Genomic DNA, 21,229 nt, shown 5'->3' with positions numbered 1-21,229 from the left:
TTATCCCTGTCCATTGCACATCTATTGATCAATATTTTTGCACATTCTGCAGAAAACTGTTCAGATTTCTCATTCCAAAATACACTTGGACTGTACATATTTGTTATCGTATTTTTCGTACAGTATCTCTTAATTATTTTGTATGGCAATTTATTATTCTATATTTATGAGTACTATTACCAGTATTTTTACATCATTAATATGTTTATTGTATGGTCCCAACACAAAGTATGTAAATAACCTACTTGGCAATAAACCCCGTTCTGATTTTTATTCTGCACTTGTGTGATTGTATTGTACTGTATTGTATTGTTGATGTAATGCACATTGTGTTGCCCTGTGTATGAAATGTGCTATATTAATAAAGTTTGAATTGACTTGTAATTATTGTCAAATTATTGTAATTACCACAAACTAATGTGGAGAGTCTTTCTCACAACACAGATTGTTGGTGCCGATGTTTCTTTAAATTATGCTCCAATAAAGCCTGCTGGTTTCTTTATTGGGACAGCTCTCTGCTGTAACAAATCCTACCAGCAGGTGGCTGAATCCTCAAAAGAACAGTGCTACACGTTAACCTTCAAAGATATCCACTCACATCAATCAGAGCTTGTCATGAAATTTGCACAAGTGAGCAAATAGAGAAACGGGACATTAAATGTAGTCACACGTTTCTTTTGACTTTGTTACTTCATCAATTCGATAAACACAAAGGGCAAGTGGAGTGGATTCTTCACTTATGAGCTTCAAACAGAAAATGTATAGAGGTTTGGAAAATAAGGAATTCCTTGTTAAACATTGTTAATATACAATGCGCTAGAAAGGTTTTGAGCAAATTTCACTGGATATCTTTAAAGACAAGAAGGTGGCTGATAATTATTATTCTACAAAGGTATAACACCAGTGTCAAATTTCAAACTGATTGTACACAACGGTAGTTCCAAAAAGATAAAAGGAGTAGAGGATCAAAAGACTTCAAGACTCACTCTCTAGACAAATGGAAGAAAGAATGAACTGAGCTCATCCACTCACTCACCTTGGTGCCCTGAACTGTTAGCAGCTTTATACGGTTTGAAGGGTATATTGAAATAAAAGAGATAAGTAAATGAAAACATGCAAAAGAAATAAAGCTTTGGCTCATGGAGAACACATCACACACAGACAGGAGTCAGCTGTTCTCTTTAGGACGAGTCCAAATGGAGTAAACTGGGGTCACACACACACAAATGAGATATAGTCCTTCCATCTATAGCACTATGGCAGCGTTACATGAAGTTACATGGGCCGCTTTCTCTGACAAAACATAAAAAATATATTGAGATCCACAGTGAACCAAAACAGTACAATCCAATTCATGGTATAAGATAATTCATTGATAGTGATAAATAAGCAGCAGTTTGAATAAACATGTCTTCCCCTTAGCGCTGTGTGAGTGATTAGAGCATCACAGTGGAGGTGGGTCTGATTACAAAGAATGATCTGTGTGGGCTGTCCCTCTACAACCATGTCATCCTCATTACAGAAGCTCATCTGTCAAATTTTCAATTCTCCATTCACCGTGGAGACACGCAGGAAAAAGTCTTCTTCAAAAATTCAAGGTAACACGCTGTGAGTAATTAATATACAAATGGTCATTTTGTGGCTGAAGCGTTCCTTTAAAGTGAAAAGTGCAGTACATTAGAGAACAGTGGTGGGATGAGTGGGTGATGAACGGTCACACATCACACTGACTCCACATATGATCAAGGTCATGACTGATTAACACATCATAAACACAGACAATGATTTCACCATCAGTAGAACATTATGCCATTCTACAACTATCATTATGTAATAGCATGAATACAACCTGGAATCTCACTGTTCAAAATACATTCCTGCTTTATTTCCATGAAATACTTACGTGGCACACAAGAGCCAAACTTGTCTGGGAATTCTGATATCAGATCATCATTGATTCTATCCTTCATCGGCCCGAGGATTATGACGGGTCTGGCATAATTAACTGGAAGAGAAAACAAAGACTTTTTAAAAGACAACACTGATTGTTTTTTATGCATGAAAGTAAACCGTATGAAAGTTATACTGTGTGCAGGGGAGCTTTAGTTATTTTTTGTGTGCAAAGATGCATTGCAATATCCATATGTGTAGAAATATGACTAACAAGTATGGATAGCATGATATGGACCAAAGTCAATGTAATTCCTGCTAAGCGCTGGTCTGTCCCAGCACACAGCATCATATCTGATATAATACATTAGTTTATTGAATGATCGATAAGCTATACTACAGTATCCTGCATTGTCTAGGAACTTTCAATGCAAAGCTACTGCATCATGTTGGTGACAATCGTATGAACTCTTCCTCTGAGACGTCCTCTGAGTAACAGTGTGCTGTTTTAAACAGCAGCTGCCAACAGTTACAGGAAGTGCTTATTTAGGATGTTACGGAGTTTGATTCAGATGTACTTTTTCATTGTCATTCTTTTTCACTAAATGGAGCCTCGTGTACCTGCTGACCACTGTCATACAGATGTTTACCACTTAAAGGTTACATTGTATTTAGGATGAAACAACTAGTCTAGAAACCACTGGACGTGTTGAAATATTTAGGACTGGTGCAAAAACAAAGCAGCTTATAAACAGAGTTAAAAAAAGAGAAGATGTTTACAGAAAACGAATGATTGCAACCAAAAACGCCCGGGATTACATTTCATTTTTATATTCTTTGTATCCTTAATGCTGTGAACGTTTGCACATTCCCTATAGTATATCTTTCCACAATACTGCTAAGCTCTTATTTTGAAAGGATACGTCATAAATATTTTTTAAATAAACCTACTTGGCCATAACCAGATTCTGAATCAGATTTTTTTCCATACGCCTGTTCAATGTGGAGTAATTGTAATGAGTCTGCTAACTCACTGTTCACTTTGTTACTTGTGTAGTTTATTATTAATTGTTCATTGTAGGACATTTGCCACTTCACACGAAGCCGTGGTTACAACAGTTTCTGTTTCTGGCAGAGAGAGGGAAGTGCCTCATGAAGCCTCATTCAGTTGTATTTAGTTGTACATGAAGTTCGAATGTTTCTAATCTGTGTTCATGTTCATGAATGGGTTAGGACAGTCTACATCTGGCCTGCTCAGATTTGTTCCAGACATCACATATACAGTCTATGGAGCAGAGCCACGCCGCCAAACTAAAATGCAACCATAGAAATAGAATAAGAGTAGAAAGGACTTTTTTCATAGTCATTTGACGAGTACAAAAGAATATGTCTATTGTTGTTAGTTATTATGGTTATGACACAGGTCAGTGGGCCGTAAAGTGTCGCAGCTCGCAGGGAAGGAAGCTGAGACGGATGGCTGGCTAGTTAGCTACGTAGCTTGTCCTTCTCTGGAGCAGTGGGGGGTGAGGTGGAGGGACAGTTACACCCAGCACTGATACTGGCCACCAGGGCACTGTTCAGCTCATTTGCTGTAACCAGTGTAGCATTAAAGCATGCTGGAATTTGCAAGCTAGCTTGACTCATTAGCCTACTCTGGCTCTATATGCTACGTAACCTTATGGTTTTAGTCGTTACTACAAATCAAGCTGCATGAAATCAGTTTCATGTGGCTTTGATCACACATTTAAGTAACTTACTTTCTTGCCGCATCACAGGATCATACGAGAGAATGACATCCTCTTGACTCCCTGGTGGGGCACATAGTGAACAATATTAGTATGTAATTAGGACAAACACTCATTACTGACAGAAACTACATGCCATATTTGGCCCAAAGCCACAAGCATGGCAGCATGTTACAGATAAATGTCCCTGTTTTTTTGGTCTTACTGTTTGACCTACATAAATATAGCAGCTCATGCTAAATAAATGAATCACATAGTAAACTGTCAATTCAAAATGAACCAAATAATGAACAACAATTTCATTCACTTTTAACCATTTATTGATGTTTTGACCAAGTTTAGTTTCTCCCGATTCTCCATCCTTCCAATTGACTGACTTCAAGACCTCAGGAAACCTGATACAACGTGGCATTAACCATTTCCTGATGTTTGTTTAACATCAATGTACCTGCATTTAGCAAACCATTTGAGTTATGTGTGATGTTCCATCTGTGCTTATGCTGTTGTTACTTCCAATGAGAAAAGTTGATGTTAGGTTTGTTGAAAAACACTTTTAAGAAATCTTTTTTCACTCATCGAGTGATAGAAAACTCACCATAAAAATAAAACAGGAATCCCTAAAGTATTCAGCTTCCACAAGGAAATCCTGAAGTAACCCTGATTAGTAAAGACTCTTGGTTTCAAATTAACTTCTCCACTTCGATCGATATGAAAGTATACACTGTATTTCTGTCTATAAATGACTCCAACACATTACAGATGAACTGACATCATTGTGACATGCTCCAAAATTCTGCTTCAAACGAACATGCATTTACAAAACACATTTACAAAAACACTTGAGTTGTTTCTGCCAATGTCATGCAAGCGTGCATCAAACATGATAAACATCTAAGGAAAGCATGCCCCAAAGTTCAGCATGCCATTAAAGGTCCGGGAGGCTCCAGGACACAATAATCAGTGTAGTGGCTCATTAACAGAGTGCGACCTGTAGGACCGGTGCTGCTTCAACAAACCAAAATGTTTTGAACCATGTGACTGTCTGCCATATTCATATAAATAATATAATATATAATAGAAATAGAAATGAAGTCATACTTTATAAAGAATGCTAACTTGAATCAGACACTTTTAATTGTATTAATCATGACAATAAAATAACTGAGTCAAAAAATCAATCCTGGTTCACAAAAGAAGAGGAAAAAAAGGAGGTAAACACATAAGAAATCCTAACTTGACTTTAGACCGACTATTTCTCAATGGCCAATTGGCGTCTTTTACCATAAAACCGACCAAAACATAAATGCTCTCCAAACCTAGAGTTTAGTAAACCTGCTTTACATCTTGTGACAGAAGTCACACTGCACACTGAGAAGCAAGACAAATCCAACAAATGCAGCATGCAACAGGCTGTGGTTGTGGGCGGATCGAGGTAAACGGCGATGAGAAATTATGCCTGGACAAACTTACTGAATGTCTTTGTCCCATACCCATCATCACCTATCCCCAGGATATCCTATTGGCCGTCCGAAGAGAGCCAGAACAGAAGAAAGAGAGAAGGGAGGACAGCCGCAACATAAGCAAAGGGTTGGAGGCAGTGAGAGGAGGGAGCTGCAGGGCCACAGATCTGTCTCTGTCCAGACACTAAACAGCCAGCAGGGGGAGGCAGCTACACGATGACAACACATGGGCCTGCTCAGTCTGAACCTAAATCATCTCTGAAGGGAAACTGGGTCGTACAGTATCACCGTATGGGGACGCATCCCACCAAAGTGAACAGCATTGACTTGGCTTCTCTCCTGCTGACTGATGAGCATCTGAGCCAGAATGTGTCTGACTGTGGTCCAACAGAATGAGACAGAAAACAAAGACAACAGGGAATGATGGATAGAGGAGTACAGCTGTGTGTCACCTATCAGCCCTACATGTCACCTACACCGACTCTCTGCGTGGAAGCACATGTGTGTCTGTGAGCTTACTTACGGTCCGAATCACTGCCATCCTGCTCACCCTCTCTGTTCTTGTAGAATGGGAACTTTCGCGTAAAGATGAAATTCTTTTTACGTTTGTCATTGAATGACTGTGAAGGGAGAGAAAGCATGGGGCAAACAGGTATATCTGTCACGTTCATGCAGACAAAACAACGGCTTGCAGAAAGTGGGACGTCAAGAAAACTGAATGTTTCCCCCAGATTGTAAGAAGGTAACTTCAACGTGAATTTGTATTAACTGTACTATGACAGTTTATAAAATGTTACATTTTCGATCAAAGTAGGTAAAAGTCATTTAAGATCCTCATTAAATTGATGCTGGGTTTCTTTTTCTAGTTAGACCACTTAGAAATTAGCAATTTTGGGTCATCTTTAAATTAGACAAAAAAGTCTACTACTAGCTACTGCAATGCGAGGATTAGCTGCTTCTCTCTGTTTTATATGATTGTAGATGTCTCAACTTTGTGTGAGACATCAGTGTGAGAGTCAAACAAATGTCTTCATTAAATCCAGGGGAATCATAGTGGAGGTCCCAGTACTTCTTGATGTGCCACAGTTGCATCAGAGCCATTTCAAGTAAAAGCAAGGTGAGAAAAAAAAAGAGATCGCTCTATAAGAGAAGTAACAAAACTGGGGTTTAGTCATAGAAAAGATTGTCATAAGCACACAAACACATGCAGTGATGGAACGAAAAGTAGGAACTTAAGATGATGCGACTTGAAATGATGACTGTGCTCATTTAAAGACAAAATACTGCTGCTGATGTGGAATATTCGCACAGGACTCCATATGGAGTGATGTTAGAGTGATGAGACACCAGAAAATGTACTTATTTCCTCCTAAACTTTATGTTTGTTACTGTTAAGTCTTGTATATACAGTAGACGTGTTGGAAGGAGAACATTTTAGATCTGCTATGGTGGTTTTAGCTTTAAGTTGTATAAATGAAATATGTGTGAAGAGTAAGCCAAATAAGCACAACTTTTATAATTCCTGCTCTGTTTTTACCGGACACTAGAGGGAGAGGGCATTTTTTTTATCAGTCCATGATTTTCACGTAAATGAAGAAACACAAACACATGATGAAACCATTGAATGAATGACATCCATCAAACTGTTCAGACTAAGTTATGCATGGACATCAAACTGCAGTGAGGACAGCAGGGCGATATAACCAACACCTTACAAATGATGAGGCAGAACACAGAGAGCCTTACAGTCACTGTGAAGACTTCAAGAGGAAGTTACATCTGAGCCACACACTATGAATAATCAACTCCATGAGCTCATATTAAGTGCCGCTTTCAGCTCTCGTAGAGGTACTTACGCCTTTTGAATCCAATGACCCCGGCTTGGCATTGAACTTCACAGTCTTTAGACGCGCTCGCTCTTTCCTCTCCACCCTGCAAAGCAAAAAGCCACGTCAGTCATTCACCACAGAGATGAAATGAAATGACTCACACAGACACGACGCTGAGCTACACAACCACTCTGGGTGAGGACAGGTCTGAAACACCAGTGTCTTAAAATTGAATATCTCCTCAGTCATTGCTTCAAACCATGTATGTAGAGGAACATCAATACCAGGTCAATGAGGTGTCCAATATGTGCTTGTGTGTATGCTGGGTTTCTGGCATTGGATTTCTCTGTCACACCCTAGGAATGAATGATTGTATTCCTTTTTAAAATCTGATTTGTTTCCCTCCAACAGCACCAGTGGGTGCAGAGGACTCCTGCTGTCATTCTTTTCTTCATAGAAGAATATCAATAAATTGTTGTCTGTGTTGCAAAAGGTGGTCCCTTCATCTCAAACACAGAGGCACGGTCGCCTCATTGACTAACGATTGTTCCTCTTTTGTGACGATCAATATTTTTGACAGAAATCATAGACAGACTTCTAGAATTTCCTCAACCAGAGACAGGTTTCTGTCTACTGCTCACCGTCTCTTGCTGGGGATGACACCCATCTCCTCACTGTCCCCATGTGGGGTGACACGGCGGGCCTGCCACCACTCATCATCTGAGGCGTTGATGACGTGGAGGATGTCTCCATACCTGAAGCTGAGCCCTTGGCTGGGGAGGCCGCTGTCCTTTGACTTCTCGTAGTCAAACAGTGCTCTGTTCGGTGGAAGATATTGGGATTATCAGGATTGGTCATGTAAAAGATTCCACCATGTGAGGTCTTTTGTAATTGGGTAGTGAGAAACTAAAAGACACAGACTACTACAGGGGTATTCAATTAAAATTCCAAAAGGTCCAGATTGAGAAAATCTCCTCGTGCAAAGGTCCAGAACATTATATCTAATTTGCACTATTTAGTGGCATATATATATAGTAACAACATATGTGTGGAGTCAACAACTGTCAAATGAAATAAAGAAAGTACACATCAATTATATTTTAACAATTGTTATTCTCAGTTTTGTACTTTAATAAGTGGATGGATTATAAATAATACATAGAAATACATAAATAAATGTTCTCTCATTTCAAGTCAAATAAAGGCTCCATCTAAAAATAAAATACACAAAAGAGAACTTTTGAAAAACTTGCATCTTAAAAAGAAAGTGCTTGATTTGAGAAAATTTAATGAAAATGAAAAATTAAAGCGTTTGGCTGGAGTGAACTTATTTCTTCTCTTTTTTAAACTCCATTTCACATCATAACGGTCTCAATCAACTTTATAATAAACAATCTCTACACATGAATACCAATATACCATCAAAATTATTAAAATAGACCTTGTAGTTAGAGATCTGCACTCTCTTTAGTATGGGTATGCAATTTTCGAGCAGAGGCCTAAAAATAGGGCTAGGGTTTAAAAGGTTAACATCTTGCCCTCAGTTCAGACTGGAGTGTTTGCTCAAAAGATTTGCGTTTGGTCTCGTAGTGGCGTTTCACATCTGTGCGTTTAATAATGGCCACAGTATCTGAACATATGAGACAGAGTGGTTTTGTAGCGCCAGCAAGAATGAACAAGAATGAACAAATAAGAGTCCATCCATTCTTTGTCAAGAGCTGTTTTCGAGGTCCACGTCTCTCTTTTTAGAGCACGTTATGTGAAATTACTTCTCCCACGGCTCTCTCTCTCTCCCCGTCTCTCGACTCACGATGCATTTTGGAATACACATATTCGATTGGCTGAGTAGCATCACATGAGATGATTTACAATGCATGTAATTGGTCGGTGTGTTTTCTGGACTGCTGAACGAGTGCCGTAAAGGCTAGAAAAGCTGCGCAGGTTAAAATAGAAGCGCTCCGCCAAAATGTATAATTCTCAATTATCCATCAGTTATACGTCCGGGTCCGGACCGCGTTCCGCCTGTTAGTGACCCCTGGACTACCAGGTCAGAGAGAATAGTAACTGTTGGTCCATGGGGAAGTTCCTGTTATAAGAAATGTTCTTTTGTTTCAGTCATGATCTTCAAACATGGTTTTAACATGTATGTGTTGTCAGGATCCAGGATCCCTGTCTGACCCGTTGTGTGTTACCTCGTTTCCCCTGATCTCCTCTCCTCATGTGTTCTGTCATTCCCCTGTTTGTTATTGTGTTTTTCCTCTGCCTCCAGACACCTCCCATGGCCACACCCCTGATTAGTACACAGCTGCGTACACTCCAGCCGATTACCTCCCGCAGGCTGACACCATACCGGTGCACAGCCTAAAGCAGCTTCTGCTGCTCTTCAACAGGCAGCAAAATATGTTGTTCGCAGTGAGGAGTGCTACGGTCGGAGCTAGTTGTCTAACCTGTATTGAGTGGGAACCCTAGTCATGGTTATAACTTTATAACAACAATTAACAACCCACAACTAATGCTCTTTAACAGGGCAAAACACCACGACGCAACAGTTTGTGACAGATAAACAATTTGTAGCACTAATAATTGTACATTTATAAAATTTCTCCACCGAACTGCATGCTGGGTAAAGCATGCAAATCGGAGGTGAAGGAAACAGGAAGTGACGGAAGACACGCCACACAAACAGCTGTTCACCGCCGGTTGACCGGCCGTTCTTGTGTTAGTTTACGGCGTTAATTAATTAATGCATTAAGCCAGTGGCGGGGGCGTCCTATAATGATGTCAGCATTACATGCCGCTCAGTGTCCATGTACAGGCTCTTCAGCACTGTAGCCAGGCTGACAGAGAGTCACAGCTCTGTTGTGCAGAGTATCCCTATAGACCTCAGTAGCAATGACTTCATCAACTTCTTTAATGGTAAGATTATAATTATTAGAGAGAACATTAATAATCTCCTGCCCTCGACCGATCTTTCCACAAATAGAGTAACCTTAGAAACAGCTGTAAACCCTGATATATGTTTAGATGGCTTTACTCCCATTGACCTTGACAAACTGACTTCAACAATTTTTACGTCTAAACCGTCCACCTGTCTCTTAGACCCTATACCGACTAGGCTGCTTAAAGAAGTGCTACCATTAATTAGCACAACTTTATTAGATGTCATCAACCTGTCTTTAGTAACAGGTCATGTACCACAGTCCTTTAAAGTAGCTGTGATTAAACCTCTTCTTAAGAAGCCCACTCTGGATCCAGAGGTGTTGGCCAACTATAGACCCATCTCTAACCTTCCCTTCCTCTCTAAGATCCTTGAGAAAGCAGTTGCAAATCAGTTGTGTGACTTTCTACGTAACAATAGTTTATTTGAGGATTTTCAGTCAGGATTTAGAAAGCATCATAGCACAGAGACAGCTCTGGTAAAAATAACTAATGACCTTCTAATCGCATCAGACAAAGGACTCGTCTCTGTTCTTGTCCTGTTAGACCTTAGTGCTGCGTTCGACACTATAGACCACTACATCCTGTTGCAGAGACTGGAACATTATATTGGCATCAAAGGAACCGCACTGAACTAGTTTGGATCCTATTTATCGGATCGATCTCAGTTTGTTTATGTAAACGATGAAGCCTCGATGAAGACCAACGTCAGTTATGGAGTTCCACAAGGTTCTGTGCTTGGACCAATCTTGTTCACCTTATATATGCTTCCTTTCGGTAATATTATTAGAAAACACTCTATAACCTTTCATTGTTATGCAGATGATACTCAATTATATATATCGATCAAACCAGACGAAACCAACCAGCTCGCTAAACTGAAAGCGTGTCTTAAGGACATAAAAACCTGGATGACCTGCAACTTCCTGATGTTAAACTCAGACAAAACTGAAGTTATTCTACTAGGTCCAGAACACCTCTGAAATCAGTTCTCTAATGATATAGTTTCTCTAGATGGCATTGCACTGGCATCCAGCAGCACCGTCAAGAATCTTGGACTTACCTTTGATCAGGATTTGTCTTTCAACTCTCAGATAAAACTTATTTCTAGGACTGCCTTTTTTCAGCTACGTAATATTTCAAAAATCAGGCACATCCTATCTCAAAGCGATGCAGAGAAATTAGTTCATGCATTTGTTACCTCTAGACTAGATTACTGCAATTCCTTATTTTCAGGCTGCTCTAATAAGTCTCTTAAATCTCTCCAGCTGATCCAGAATGCTGCAGCTCGTGTACGAACAAGAACTAAGAGGAGAGATCATATTACTCCTGTATTAGCTTCTCTGCACTGGCTCCCTGTAAAATCTAGAATAGAATTTAAAATCCTTTTACTTGCCTACAAAGCCCAAATTGGTCAGGCTCCATCATATCTTAAAGAGCTTATAGTACCATACTGCCCTACTAGAGCTGCGATCCAGTGATTCAGGGTTACTTGTGGTTCCTAGAGTCTTAAAAAGTAGGATGGGAGCCAGAGCCTTCAGTTATCAAGCTCCTCTTCTGTGGAACCAGCTTCCCGTTTCAGTCCGGGGGGCAGACACACTCACCACATTTAAGAGTAGGCTTAAGACTTTCCTCTTTGATAGTGCTTATAGTTAGGGCTGGTTCTAGCTTGCCTTGGACCGGCCCATGGACAAACTGGTATAGGCAAAAACTACAGGGGGACTTCCTACACTGAGCACTTCTCTCCTCCTCTTCTTCACCTCCGTCTGTATGTATTGATGTCCCATTAATGCTCATTACTAACTTCACTTCTTCCCCGGAGTATTTGTGCTTTCTCGCCTCACAGGATGACCGTAGTTTTATCTGGACACTGGTTCTTCAACCAGCCATGGCCCTGCTGACACCTACTATGATCTTCATTGTTAACATTATTAATCCTATTACCGATACCATTAATGCACAGTACTGATTTTGTCTCTTCCCCGGAGTCCTTGTGCTTCCTCTCCTCACAGGTTTCCATGGAGCATGGTTTCATCTGGACCCTGGTCCTTCCTCCTACCATGGCCCTGCTGACTCCAACTGCTAATATCACTTTTATTATTACTCACATTACTATTTCATACTACCGATACCATTAATGCACATTATTGACCTGCTTCTTTACCAGAGTCTCTGTGCTTTCTCGCCTCACAGGTTCCTGTGTATCCGGGTTTACCTGGACCAGGTCTTGCCTCCTGTCGTGGTTGTCATACATTGAATGTGCTGTAATTCACTATCCTGTTCTACACATGACATCATTGCACTTCTGTCCATCCTGGGAGAGGGATCCTCCTCTGTTGCTCTCCCACAGGTTTCTTCCTCTTTCCTCCCCGTTAAAGGGGTTTTTGGGGAGTTTTTCCTGTTCTGATGTGAGGGTCCCGGGACAAGAGGATGTCAAATGTGTACATATTGTAAAGCCCTCTGAGGCAAATTTGTAATTTGTGATTTTGGGCTATACAAAAATAAATTTAATTGAATTGAATTAAGGAATGACGGTGGATCCGGACCATCTGAGAACATTATATTTTCCTGAATTTCGGCTTTTGCATTTTCTAAATGCTCTAGCATTATTCAAACGACTCGTACATAGTTACAGCCTTAAAAACAAATAGAAGCTGTGGCGCCATAATGTGGCTATAAAGTGGTATTTCAGCTGCAGGACAGCAGTGAAGGCCCAGGTATAAAATGCACGGCCCGCCACTGCATTAAGGCGGAAAAACAAATACCGTGAAACCGGTAGAGTCTTAAAAAATACCCAGCCCTACTCCACACCTTCCTGTCCTCTTACTCTGACAAAATAAAATCTGTTATACAGTACTCTGTCTCCTGTGGTCTTGCTATTGGGTGCTAACCGTGAACTCCTGTGACACGTGTGCGTTCAATCGTTACATTAACATCTCAACTTAAGGACTCTTAACTAATCTTCTCAGTCATCTGTATGAAATGTAAACACGACCCAACACAAAGACGGTACTCATGTAATGTTGCCTGGAATGAATCAGTGCAGACATCACAGAATCAATTTAGGGCATGGAATGGACAGCTCATCTGAATTTAGCGTGAACATCCCAAACGAGGGTGAAAACCTAACTAGGACCAACCTGACATAGAGCGATCTCTTCTGATTGGTTCGCAGGGATCCTGACCCAGAGCTCATGCTGTGGTTCATCATCTGTTCACGCAGGTCGTGGATTTTGGCCTCAAAACGCCCGTACTCTGCAAGACAAGATTAGAGGACAGCCCATATTGAAACTGAGAGTGAAAAGTGTGCTCAAAATGCGGTATTGTATTGCATTTATATTGTGAGCTTATCACAGTGCGCTGGATTCCATTATTTAAGTACTTTGTAGCATCCTGGCTGAATAATGGTCTGTAGTCTTGAACTGATGGTCCATAAGTCTTTAATGAATCACACCTTGAACACACCTTTAACACACCGTAAGAACTTGTGCCTATATCGGCCAGGTGCTAAAATAATAAAACCGTATCCATCTTCCTTGTTAAATCACTTTTTCCGTCCCCTTAGTGACTTTTCTAACGGCTTCTTACCTACTTCCGGTTTATACCTTCACAATAAAAGCGCAACAGGAAATGCAAAATAAAATCCAAATCCAAAATAAAATACATAAAAAAGGAACAATCTATTTAAATACACTACACATTCTCTGAGGTCCTTTACAACTTGGATAAAGTAGATATACATCGATAGTCATTTATGTTTTTTACTATTTCTTTAACCTTATACCTCTTAAAATATTATGTCTAAGTTGGTGACAAGTAATTTGCTAACAACTTGCCATCAATATTCTAATGGGGACCTCTGGTGTCAGCGTACTGTCTACATCTAGATTACATTTCCTCCAGTCATGTAGCAGTACATGTCAAACTGTCTGTAATGGACAGCTTTTTGACATTCATTTATGTTCAGAATATTTTGCCTTGTGGGTGGCTGAAATCCAGACTTGACTGTGACATAAACTGATAATAATACAAAACTGATTCAATAAACACCCGAGCATATTAAGGGGATAGATAGATGAGGGAATAGATGTCAGACACATATCTGAGGGAATCGTTTGTGTTGATACAACATCTGTAAATCCATTTCTTTTGTTTACACCGATGCACCAGTGTTTCCAGTCACTGATGTCTGGAGCTATGAACTGAACTGCTCTTAGCAAAGTAAAGGAGGATGTGGAAAGCTGTCACTTCGTTGACAAGTATGCTTCTCCTGACAATGCGGTTACTGTGAGGATGAAAAAGCTGATATCTCGAGGCATTGTTGGCTAATCTGTCACTTATAAAGATTAAGCAGTAAAGAAACTTGACATGTTCTGTCATGAAATAAATCAACCACTGACTGCACAGTCTGCATTGTAGAAATAAGGGCAAGAAAAGATATAGTGAGCTGAAAATACGAAATATGTTTTATTTTATTTGTCAGTGTTATCGAAGAAAACTCGCTACGATTGTTTGGCTGGCACACTTGCATCAAACTCTTCCACGCTTCCGCTCTGATGTGCTACTTCACCATCCCATCCCAAGGAAACTAAAATGAGGAGATCTCATTTCATATCTGGATAATCATCTACAACAAAATGCAAAATCACAATATGATTTGAGAAAGTATTTTCTATGAATGAATCTTCTTCCTTCTGCTCATCTTGCTCTAAAAAGTCTCACATACCTGTCTGTATGTGATATCCTCTACTACTGATATCCTGTAGTGTGCTCCTTCTGTCTGCTCTCTACACACAGTCCATTCCTGTGACTGCAGAGTGCAGCTCTGAGTAAAGAATCATGGACACACCTCTCTCTCTCCTGTGGCTGTAAGCAGTGCAGGGGCAGACAAGAGCCAATGGATGCACCAAACAAGACCACTTGTTTGCTTTATTCGTCGTCACGTATATCTGATCATGCACTAACTGTTCAATCTGGAGGTGAGAGACACATGATTAAGTTCCTAGTTTTCCAATGATATGAGGAATTTATTTTCAGGTAACAGATGGCCATTTGCTTTTACAGCTGATGCCACTTGTGTGTGTGTAGAATGTAAGAGAAAAAACACATGGTAATACTCTAATCCTACGGGAACTAAAATCATTACTATTCAACTGGACTCACACAACTGTTTTTCTTCAGCCCATCGTGTCTGTATTTAAGGAACTGAGCACATTCTCTACGTCTCATATCATTTGTCCAAGAGAATCTGCATTAGCTCTTTTGAGAATAGTTTGTGTTACTCTGCAGATCTTTAAGCATGCCAAAGTGTTAGTAGTCTTGTTAAAAATGAGTGAATATCTGCACCCCATCTTACACACAATTTATGTATCTACTTGCCAAACACAAAGGTATATGAGTATACATTTTTTGTAAATCAATGTTGGCCTCTTTTGTTGTGCGAATACGAATCGATAAAGAAACATGACTCGATTCCTCTCAAGCATCTGTACTTTATAAATTTTCTGGAGGACTATGGGTGTGATTTCTGGGATTTCCTGGGTTTCTGAAGGCAGACGTCTCTTCACACAGGTGTAGACCACTATTAGATTAACATATAGCACCCTGTTGACATTTACCACAAGTAATGTCATGCTTTACAGAGGAAGACCCATTGCACATAAAACTATTTAAGTTCACATGCACCCGTCAGGGCCTGCAAGGCCTTCTCTGCTGGCCTAAACAGAATCACAACGCTGTATCTATTTTATAATTTAATAATTTTTCTTAAATACACTACATGTATTAAAATTTATAAAAATATTTCCCCCATTATCTTATGTTCTCATTGCACAGCTACTGTCTTCCTCAGTTGCTGTGCTTCCAGTGCAGCTTGTATTAAGTAGAGCCTTTATCCAATCAGATTTCACCTCTGTGTCTCTAGGTAAGAAGAGAGGCAGAGGCCTGCACACTCACCTGCAGCCTTAAGTGCAGTTTAAGTGAATGGGGACGATATTGTTGATTGTCATAGTGTTCAACCAATCAGATCTTTAGTTTGACATGTTGGGCGTATTCTTTGACGTATCAGCGCCTGCAAGCTGGCCTATAATGACGTCAGCATTACGTGCAGCTCAGTGTCCATGTGTAGCTCTGCCGCGAAACTTAACAGCAGAGGCTGAAGGGTAGTGAATCACATCACGTGATGCAGCTCAGCCAATCAAATATGGGCATTCTGACTGAGTGAGATGCACCATGACAGAGGAGACTGAGACGAGGAAAGACATTGCAGAGGAGTACATTCAACATTCAAGTTGTGAAAGTAAAATCCTATCATCTCTTTGGGTCATTAAGGAATGATGGTGGATCCCACAGCCAGACTAGCTGAGAACATTATATTTTCCTGAATTTAGGCTTTTGCATTTACTAAATGCTCTAGCATTATTCAAACGACTCGACTCGTTTAATACGAAGATGTACATAGTTACAGCCTTAAAAATCAATTATAGCTGTGGCACAATAATGTGGTATAAGGTGGTATTTCAGCTGCAGGACAGCAGTGAAGGCCCAGGTATAAAATGCACGGCCCGCCACTGTACTATACATATGTTACTATCGAGCATTGCAAACAGAACCGTTTTAGATTCAGTAGCTAAGGTTATGAGATATTCACTGCAGACCTCTTTGCCTCCCCAGGAGAATAGAGGTGAATGGGGTTTTATTTTTTGGGTCAATGACATTTGTTAAAAAACAAACAGCAACGCTTCTTTCCAGAGAGAGTGTCCTTGTTACTCTGGATCACTGTTGACAGTTACTAGTATCTAAGATATGTAATGACACAAATACTACATAGAGCATTTAAACTGAGCTAACTGTGTCTGCAGGTACTGGTAATAGCCACCTCAAAACACAGTGTACTTAAAAAGAGGACATTTCTTCCCCATTGAAGATGTAATTAAGATGAGTGTTTGAGGGGTCACAACCTGGGACCCCAGGGACAAACGTTAAAGTGAGGAGGGTTTAAAAAGTGCATGTTAAGTGGAGGAATGACAGTCAAACAAGTTGGGAGAGGAAAGGGTGTGCTCATGGGTCAAAGGCTTGGTGAGGAGGAGTGAACAGAGTGTCTGTGATCACATTTACTCAGTGGTGAATAATGCTAAAGCTCAGAGCAGCCACAGGTGCCAACGGCACGAGCCTGGTGCAGGAGAGCGGGCCCGATGAGGTGAGCATAGAGCAAGTTCTGATGGGCGAGAAGAGAAAGCAGTTGTTGGTCCCAAAGGTGTTAGAGCCCGGTTAGAGATGGTACCTCCATGAATAAGTGAGGGGGAGCATTCCATGAAACCGATTTCAGAAACATCTCTAAATTAAGACTCTTGGTTGCAGAAGACTTTAGAATCTAAAGTTTAGATTGAACTGGATGCCAAGTCAAATAGCTTCTCTACTGATCTTGGCCACACTACTGAAGAGTCTCCTATGAGACGGAGCAAAGTCAGTCTGAGCTTTTGGGTCTTCTAAGTCATGTTTGAGAAGCAAAATCAATCTAACACCAAGACCAAGTCTCTTGAGGATGTTGTTGGCCCCACTTTTGGCTCAGATCTGACTGATGGTCTAAGCATACATCAAGAAATGTTGACTCAAGCGATAAAGCTTTTGACTTGAATGTTGAGAGAAAAGAACCTTGACATGGATACTTTTGAGGCAAACACCCACCACAGCTCTGGGTATAAGGGTCCGGACAGTTTGTGAGTTTGCCACCTCTGAGACATGAGGTCTCCGACCATGAGTCACTGCCTCTACAGCCCTCCAGTAGATACTGCTGCTGTTGAACTTAATGAGAGGACGCATGCCACCGGTCAAAAATGGTTGATCCACTTGAATTAGCATGAACATGCCCCGCATGGGTTATTACAATTTACATGCTGCTGCTACAGGACAAAGAAACCACTAACCAGTTTAACACAAGTAGAATGTTGTTTGTTGAATGAGATTATATGATTAGAAACTTTTCTAAACTCAGCAAGAAAACTTAAAATGATTTAACATTTCTTGTCTTTGGACATTGAAAAGACCAAGGACTGGAAGATTTCAGAGTGATTTAAAAAAAATAAATGTATTTAAATATGAGATAGTAAAGTCATGTAATTGTCATTATACTGTCACTAAATAAAAACTGATACCCATTGCCACCATTTAACAAACTTTGGAAATGCACAAAGCCAGCTTAAGCACACATCTCTCTTATTTCCAAGACATGTGATGATCATGATGTGAAAACTTTGCACGTAACTTTGTATAAAACCAAAACAGCCGATGGACACTTTCACTGAGATTCAGCTGAGGTGCAGATTGGTGAAGTGACACATGTAATGGTAAAAAATGTTTTAAAAATGGGAAAGTTTGATATATATATATGTTGAAAGAAGAAAAGAAAAGCGTGGACACAAGCGTGTCCTACACTCCACACACACACACTATGAATGGTCACGGACAGCTGGCTGTGACTGCAGCACTTTGTTCACACATACACACACACACACACACTCCACACGCTCAAATAACCCATTTCTTGATCATTCATCAAGACTCTGTTTTTATGTTAGACACTTTGGATAAAACCAACTTCACTCCTGAACTTGTTAAGGAAATATTCGACAACACACAACATGACGGCAGAGCTGCCTGAGAGGCCAATTCAATCCTTTAACACTGACTTTTATCTTTTCAATTTATGAAAGGATTTAAAAAATAAAAATCCCAATGAAGGATGGTTTTCCTGTAAGTTTAGGAGAGGCAGAATCCTAAAGGTACAGTGTGTAGGAATCACATTATATGGTCTTGTATTATTTTACCAAGATTTGTGTACAATGTTTCCAACAAATCACTATTATTTCAGGCCAACTAGTCATACTTTGCCAGCGTAGTACCTGATGCAGAAGTCCAAGTTGTGAAACGGCGGTAGTTAATGTTGTAACGCGTGATTAGTGTTGTGAAACGGTGGTGGTTAATGTTGTAACATGGTTAACGTTGCGAACGGGTGGTAGTTAACGTTGTAACATGGTTAATGTTGTGAAACGGTGGTTATCAACATTAAAACACGTGGTTAACATTGTGAAACGGTGGTGGTTAACATTGTAACATGGTTAACATTGTGAAACGGGAGGAGCCAACATTGTAACATGGTTAATGTTGTGAAAGGGTGGTAGTTAACATTATATCATGGTTAACGTTGTGAAATGGTGGTGATTAACATTGTAACACGTGGTTAACATTGTGAAACGGTGGTGGTTAACTTTGTAACCTAGTTAACATTGTGAAACTGTGGTGGTTAACATTGTAACATGGTTAACGTTGTGAAATGGTGGTGATTAACGTTGTAACACGTGGTTAACATTGTGAAACGGTGGTGGTTAACTTTGTAACCTAGTTAACATTGTGAAACTGTGGTGGTTAACATTATATCATGGTTAACATTGTGAAATGGTGGTGATTAACGTTGTAACACGTGGTTAACATTGTGAAATGGTGGTGGTTAACTTTGTAACCTAGTTAACAGTGTGAAACTGGTGGTTAACATTGTAACATGGTTAACGTTGTGAAACGGTGGTGGTTAACATTGTTACATGTGGTTAATGATGTGAAACGGTGGTGGTTAACGTTCTAACATAGTTAACGTTGTGAAACGGTAGGCGCTGACATTTTTACATGGTTAACGTTGTGAAACAGTGGTGGTTGATGTTGTAACATGGTTAACATTGTGAAAGGGTGGTTATTAATGTTAAAACATGTGGTTAACGTTGTAACACGTGGTTAACGTTGTGAAACGGTAGGAGCTAACATTGTAACATGGTTAACGTTGTGAAACGGTAGGAGCTAACATTTTTACATGGTTAACGTTGTGAAAGGGTGGTAGTTAACGTTGTAACATGGTTAACGTTGTGAAATGGTGGTTATTAACGTTACAACATGTGGTTAGTGTGGAGAATTTCAGTATTAAACACATTATAAGTACGATTAAATAACCCCCCGAGTGATGAGTAGAAGTGTCACAATAATAATATGTTAGTCACAATATGTTTACAATATTCTGACTTATAGAAGATATTATGTGTTACAGTATATGAGTGTCTTCTTCTGCTTATTGCAGCTTGTTAAACAACTGACTGACGCATTACCGCCACCAGGTGGTGGGAAGCTATATTGTAACTGAGCGTCTCGTGGATAACAGTAATATCTCTGGTGTCTTCAATTGATAACCTATGCGGTCCCGTGGCCCTCGCGGCCCACAGGTGCAAAACTGAAAGTTTTTCGCGGCCCTCTAGGTGGCGCTCGCGGCCCAATCATGGGCCGCGGCCCTATCATGGGCCGCGGCCCTATCATGGGCCGCGGCCCTATGGTTAAGAATCACTGCTCTAGAACATTACTATTGATAGTTAATTCAGCTTGAAAGTGAACTTTGTGTAGTACATTAAATATTGTTATTGATTGTGAACCGGATCCAGTCCATTTTTCTGATGCGCGTGCATGCTAGGAAGCTCGCAGCAGAATAGTCCCTGCGGCCTGCAGGCTCTCATCCTTTTGGTTTTTAAACCCTAACATTAGCGTTGTGAAACAGTGGTGATTAACATAACACGTGGTTAACGTTGTGAAACGATAGGAGCTAACATTTTTACATGGTTAACGTTGTGAAACAGTGGTGGTTAATGTTGTAACATGGTTAACGTTGTGAAAGAGTGGTAGGTAATGTTGTAACATGGTTAACATTGTGAAACTGGTGGTTAACGTTCTAACATAGTTAACGTTGTGAAACGGTGGTGGTTAACGTTCTAACATTGCTAACATTGTAACATGGTTAACTTTGTGAAAGGGTGGTAGTTAACATTGTAACATGGTTAACGTTGTGAAAGGGTGGTAGTTAACTTTAAAACATGTGGTTAGCGTTGTGAAACGGTGGTTATTAACATTAAAACATGTGGTTAACGTTGTGAAACGGTGGTTATCGTTGTAAAACGGTGGTTATTAACGTTCTGAAACGGTGGTGGTTAACATTGTTACATGTGGTTAATGATGTGAAACGGTGGTGGTTCACGTTCTAACATAGTTAACGTGAAACGGTAGGAGCTAACATTGCAACATGGTTAACGTTGTGAAAGGGTGGTAGTTAACGTTGTGAAACGGTGGTTATTAATGTTAAAACATGTGGTTAACGTTGTGAAAGGGTGGTAGTTAACGTTGTAACATGGTTAATGTTGTGAAACGGTGGTGGTTAACATTATAGCATGGTTAACATTGTGAAACGGTGGTTATTAACGTTAAAACATGTGGTTAGCGTTGTGAAACAGTGGTGGTTAACGTTGTAACATGGTTAACGTTGTGAAACGGTGGTAGTTAACAT

At 40.1% G+C, this 21,229-nt stretch overlaps 1 protein-coding gene across 1 annotated transcript in view; it reads right to left on the bottom strand.

The window, feature by feature from the left end:
• dlg2 (discs, large homolog 2) overlaps nucleotides 1-21,229 on the bottom strand; it is a 239,301-nt gene that overhangs the window by 4,734 nt on the left and 213,338 nt on the right. The window contains exons 16-21 of the mRNA XM_079282881.1: nucleotides 13,002-13,116; nucleotides 7,566-7,742; nucleotides 6,952-7,027; nucleotides 5,619-5,715; nucleotides 3,648-3,698; nucleotides 1,904-2,005 (exon numbers count right to left, since the gene is read on the bottom strand). Coding sequence (XP_079139007.1) covers nucleotides 1,904-2,005; nucleotides 3,648-3,698; nucleotides 5,619-5,715; nucleotides 6,952-7,027; nucleotides 7,566-7,742; nucleotides 13,002-13,116 — 618 coding nt within the window. The remainder of the gene's footprint in view (nucleotides 1-1,903; nucleotides 2,006-3,647; nucleotides 3,699-5,618; nucleotides 5,716-6,951; nucleotides 7,028-7,565; nucleotides 7,743-13,001; nucleotides 13,117-21,229) is intronic.

Source organism: Melanostigma gelatinosum, assembly GCF_949748355.1.
Source record: "Melanostigma gelatinosum genome assembly, chromosome: 14".
NCBI lineage: Eukaryota > Metazoa > Chordata > Actinopteri > Perciformes > Zoarcidae > Melanostigma > Melanostigma gelatinosum.
The sequence above is the reverse complement of the archived record's forward strand: the minus strand, read 5'-3'. Positions and strand labels throughout refer to the sequence as shown.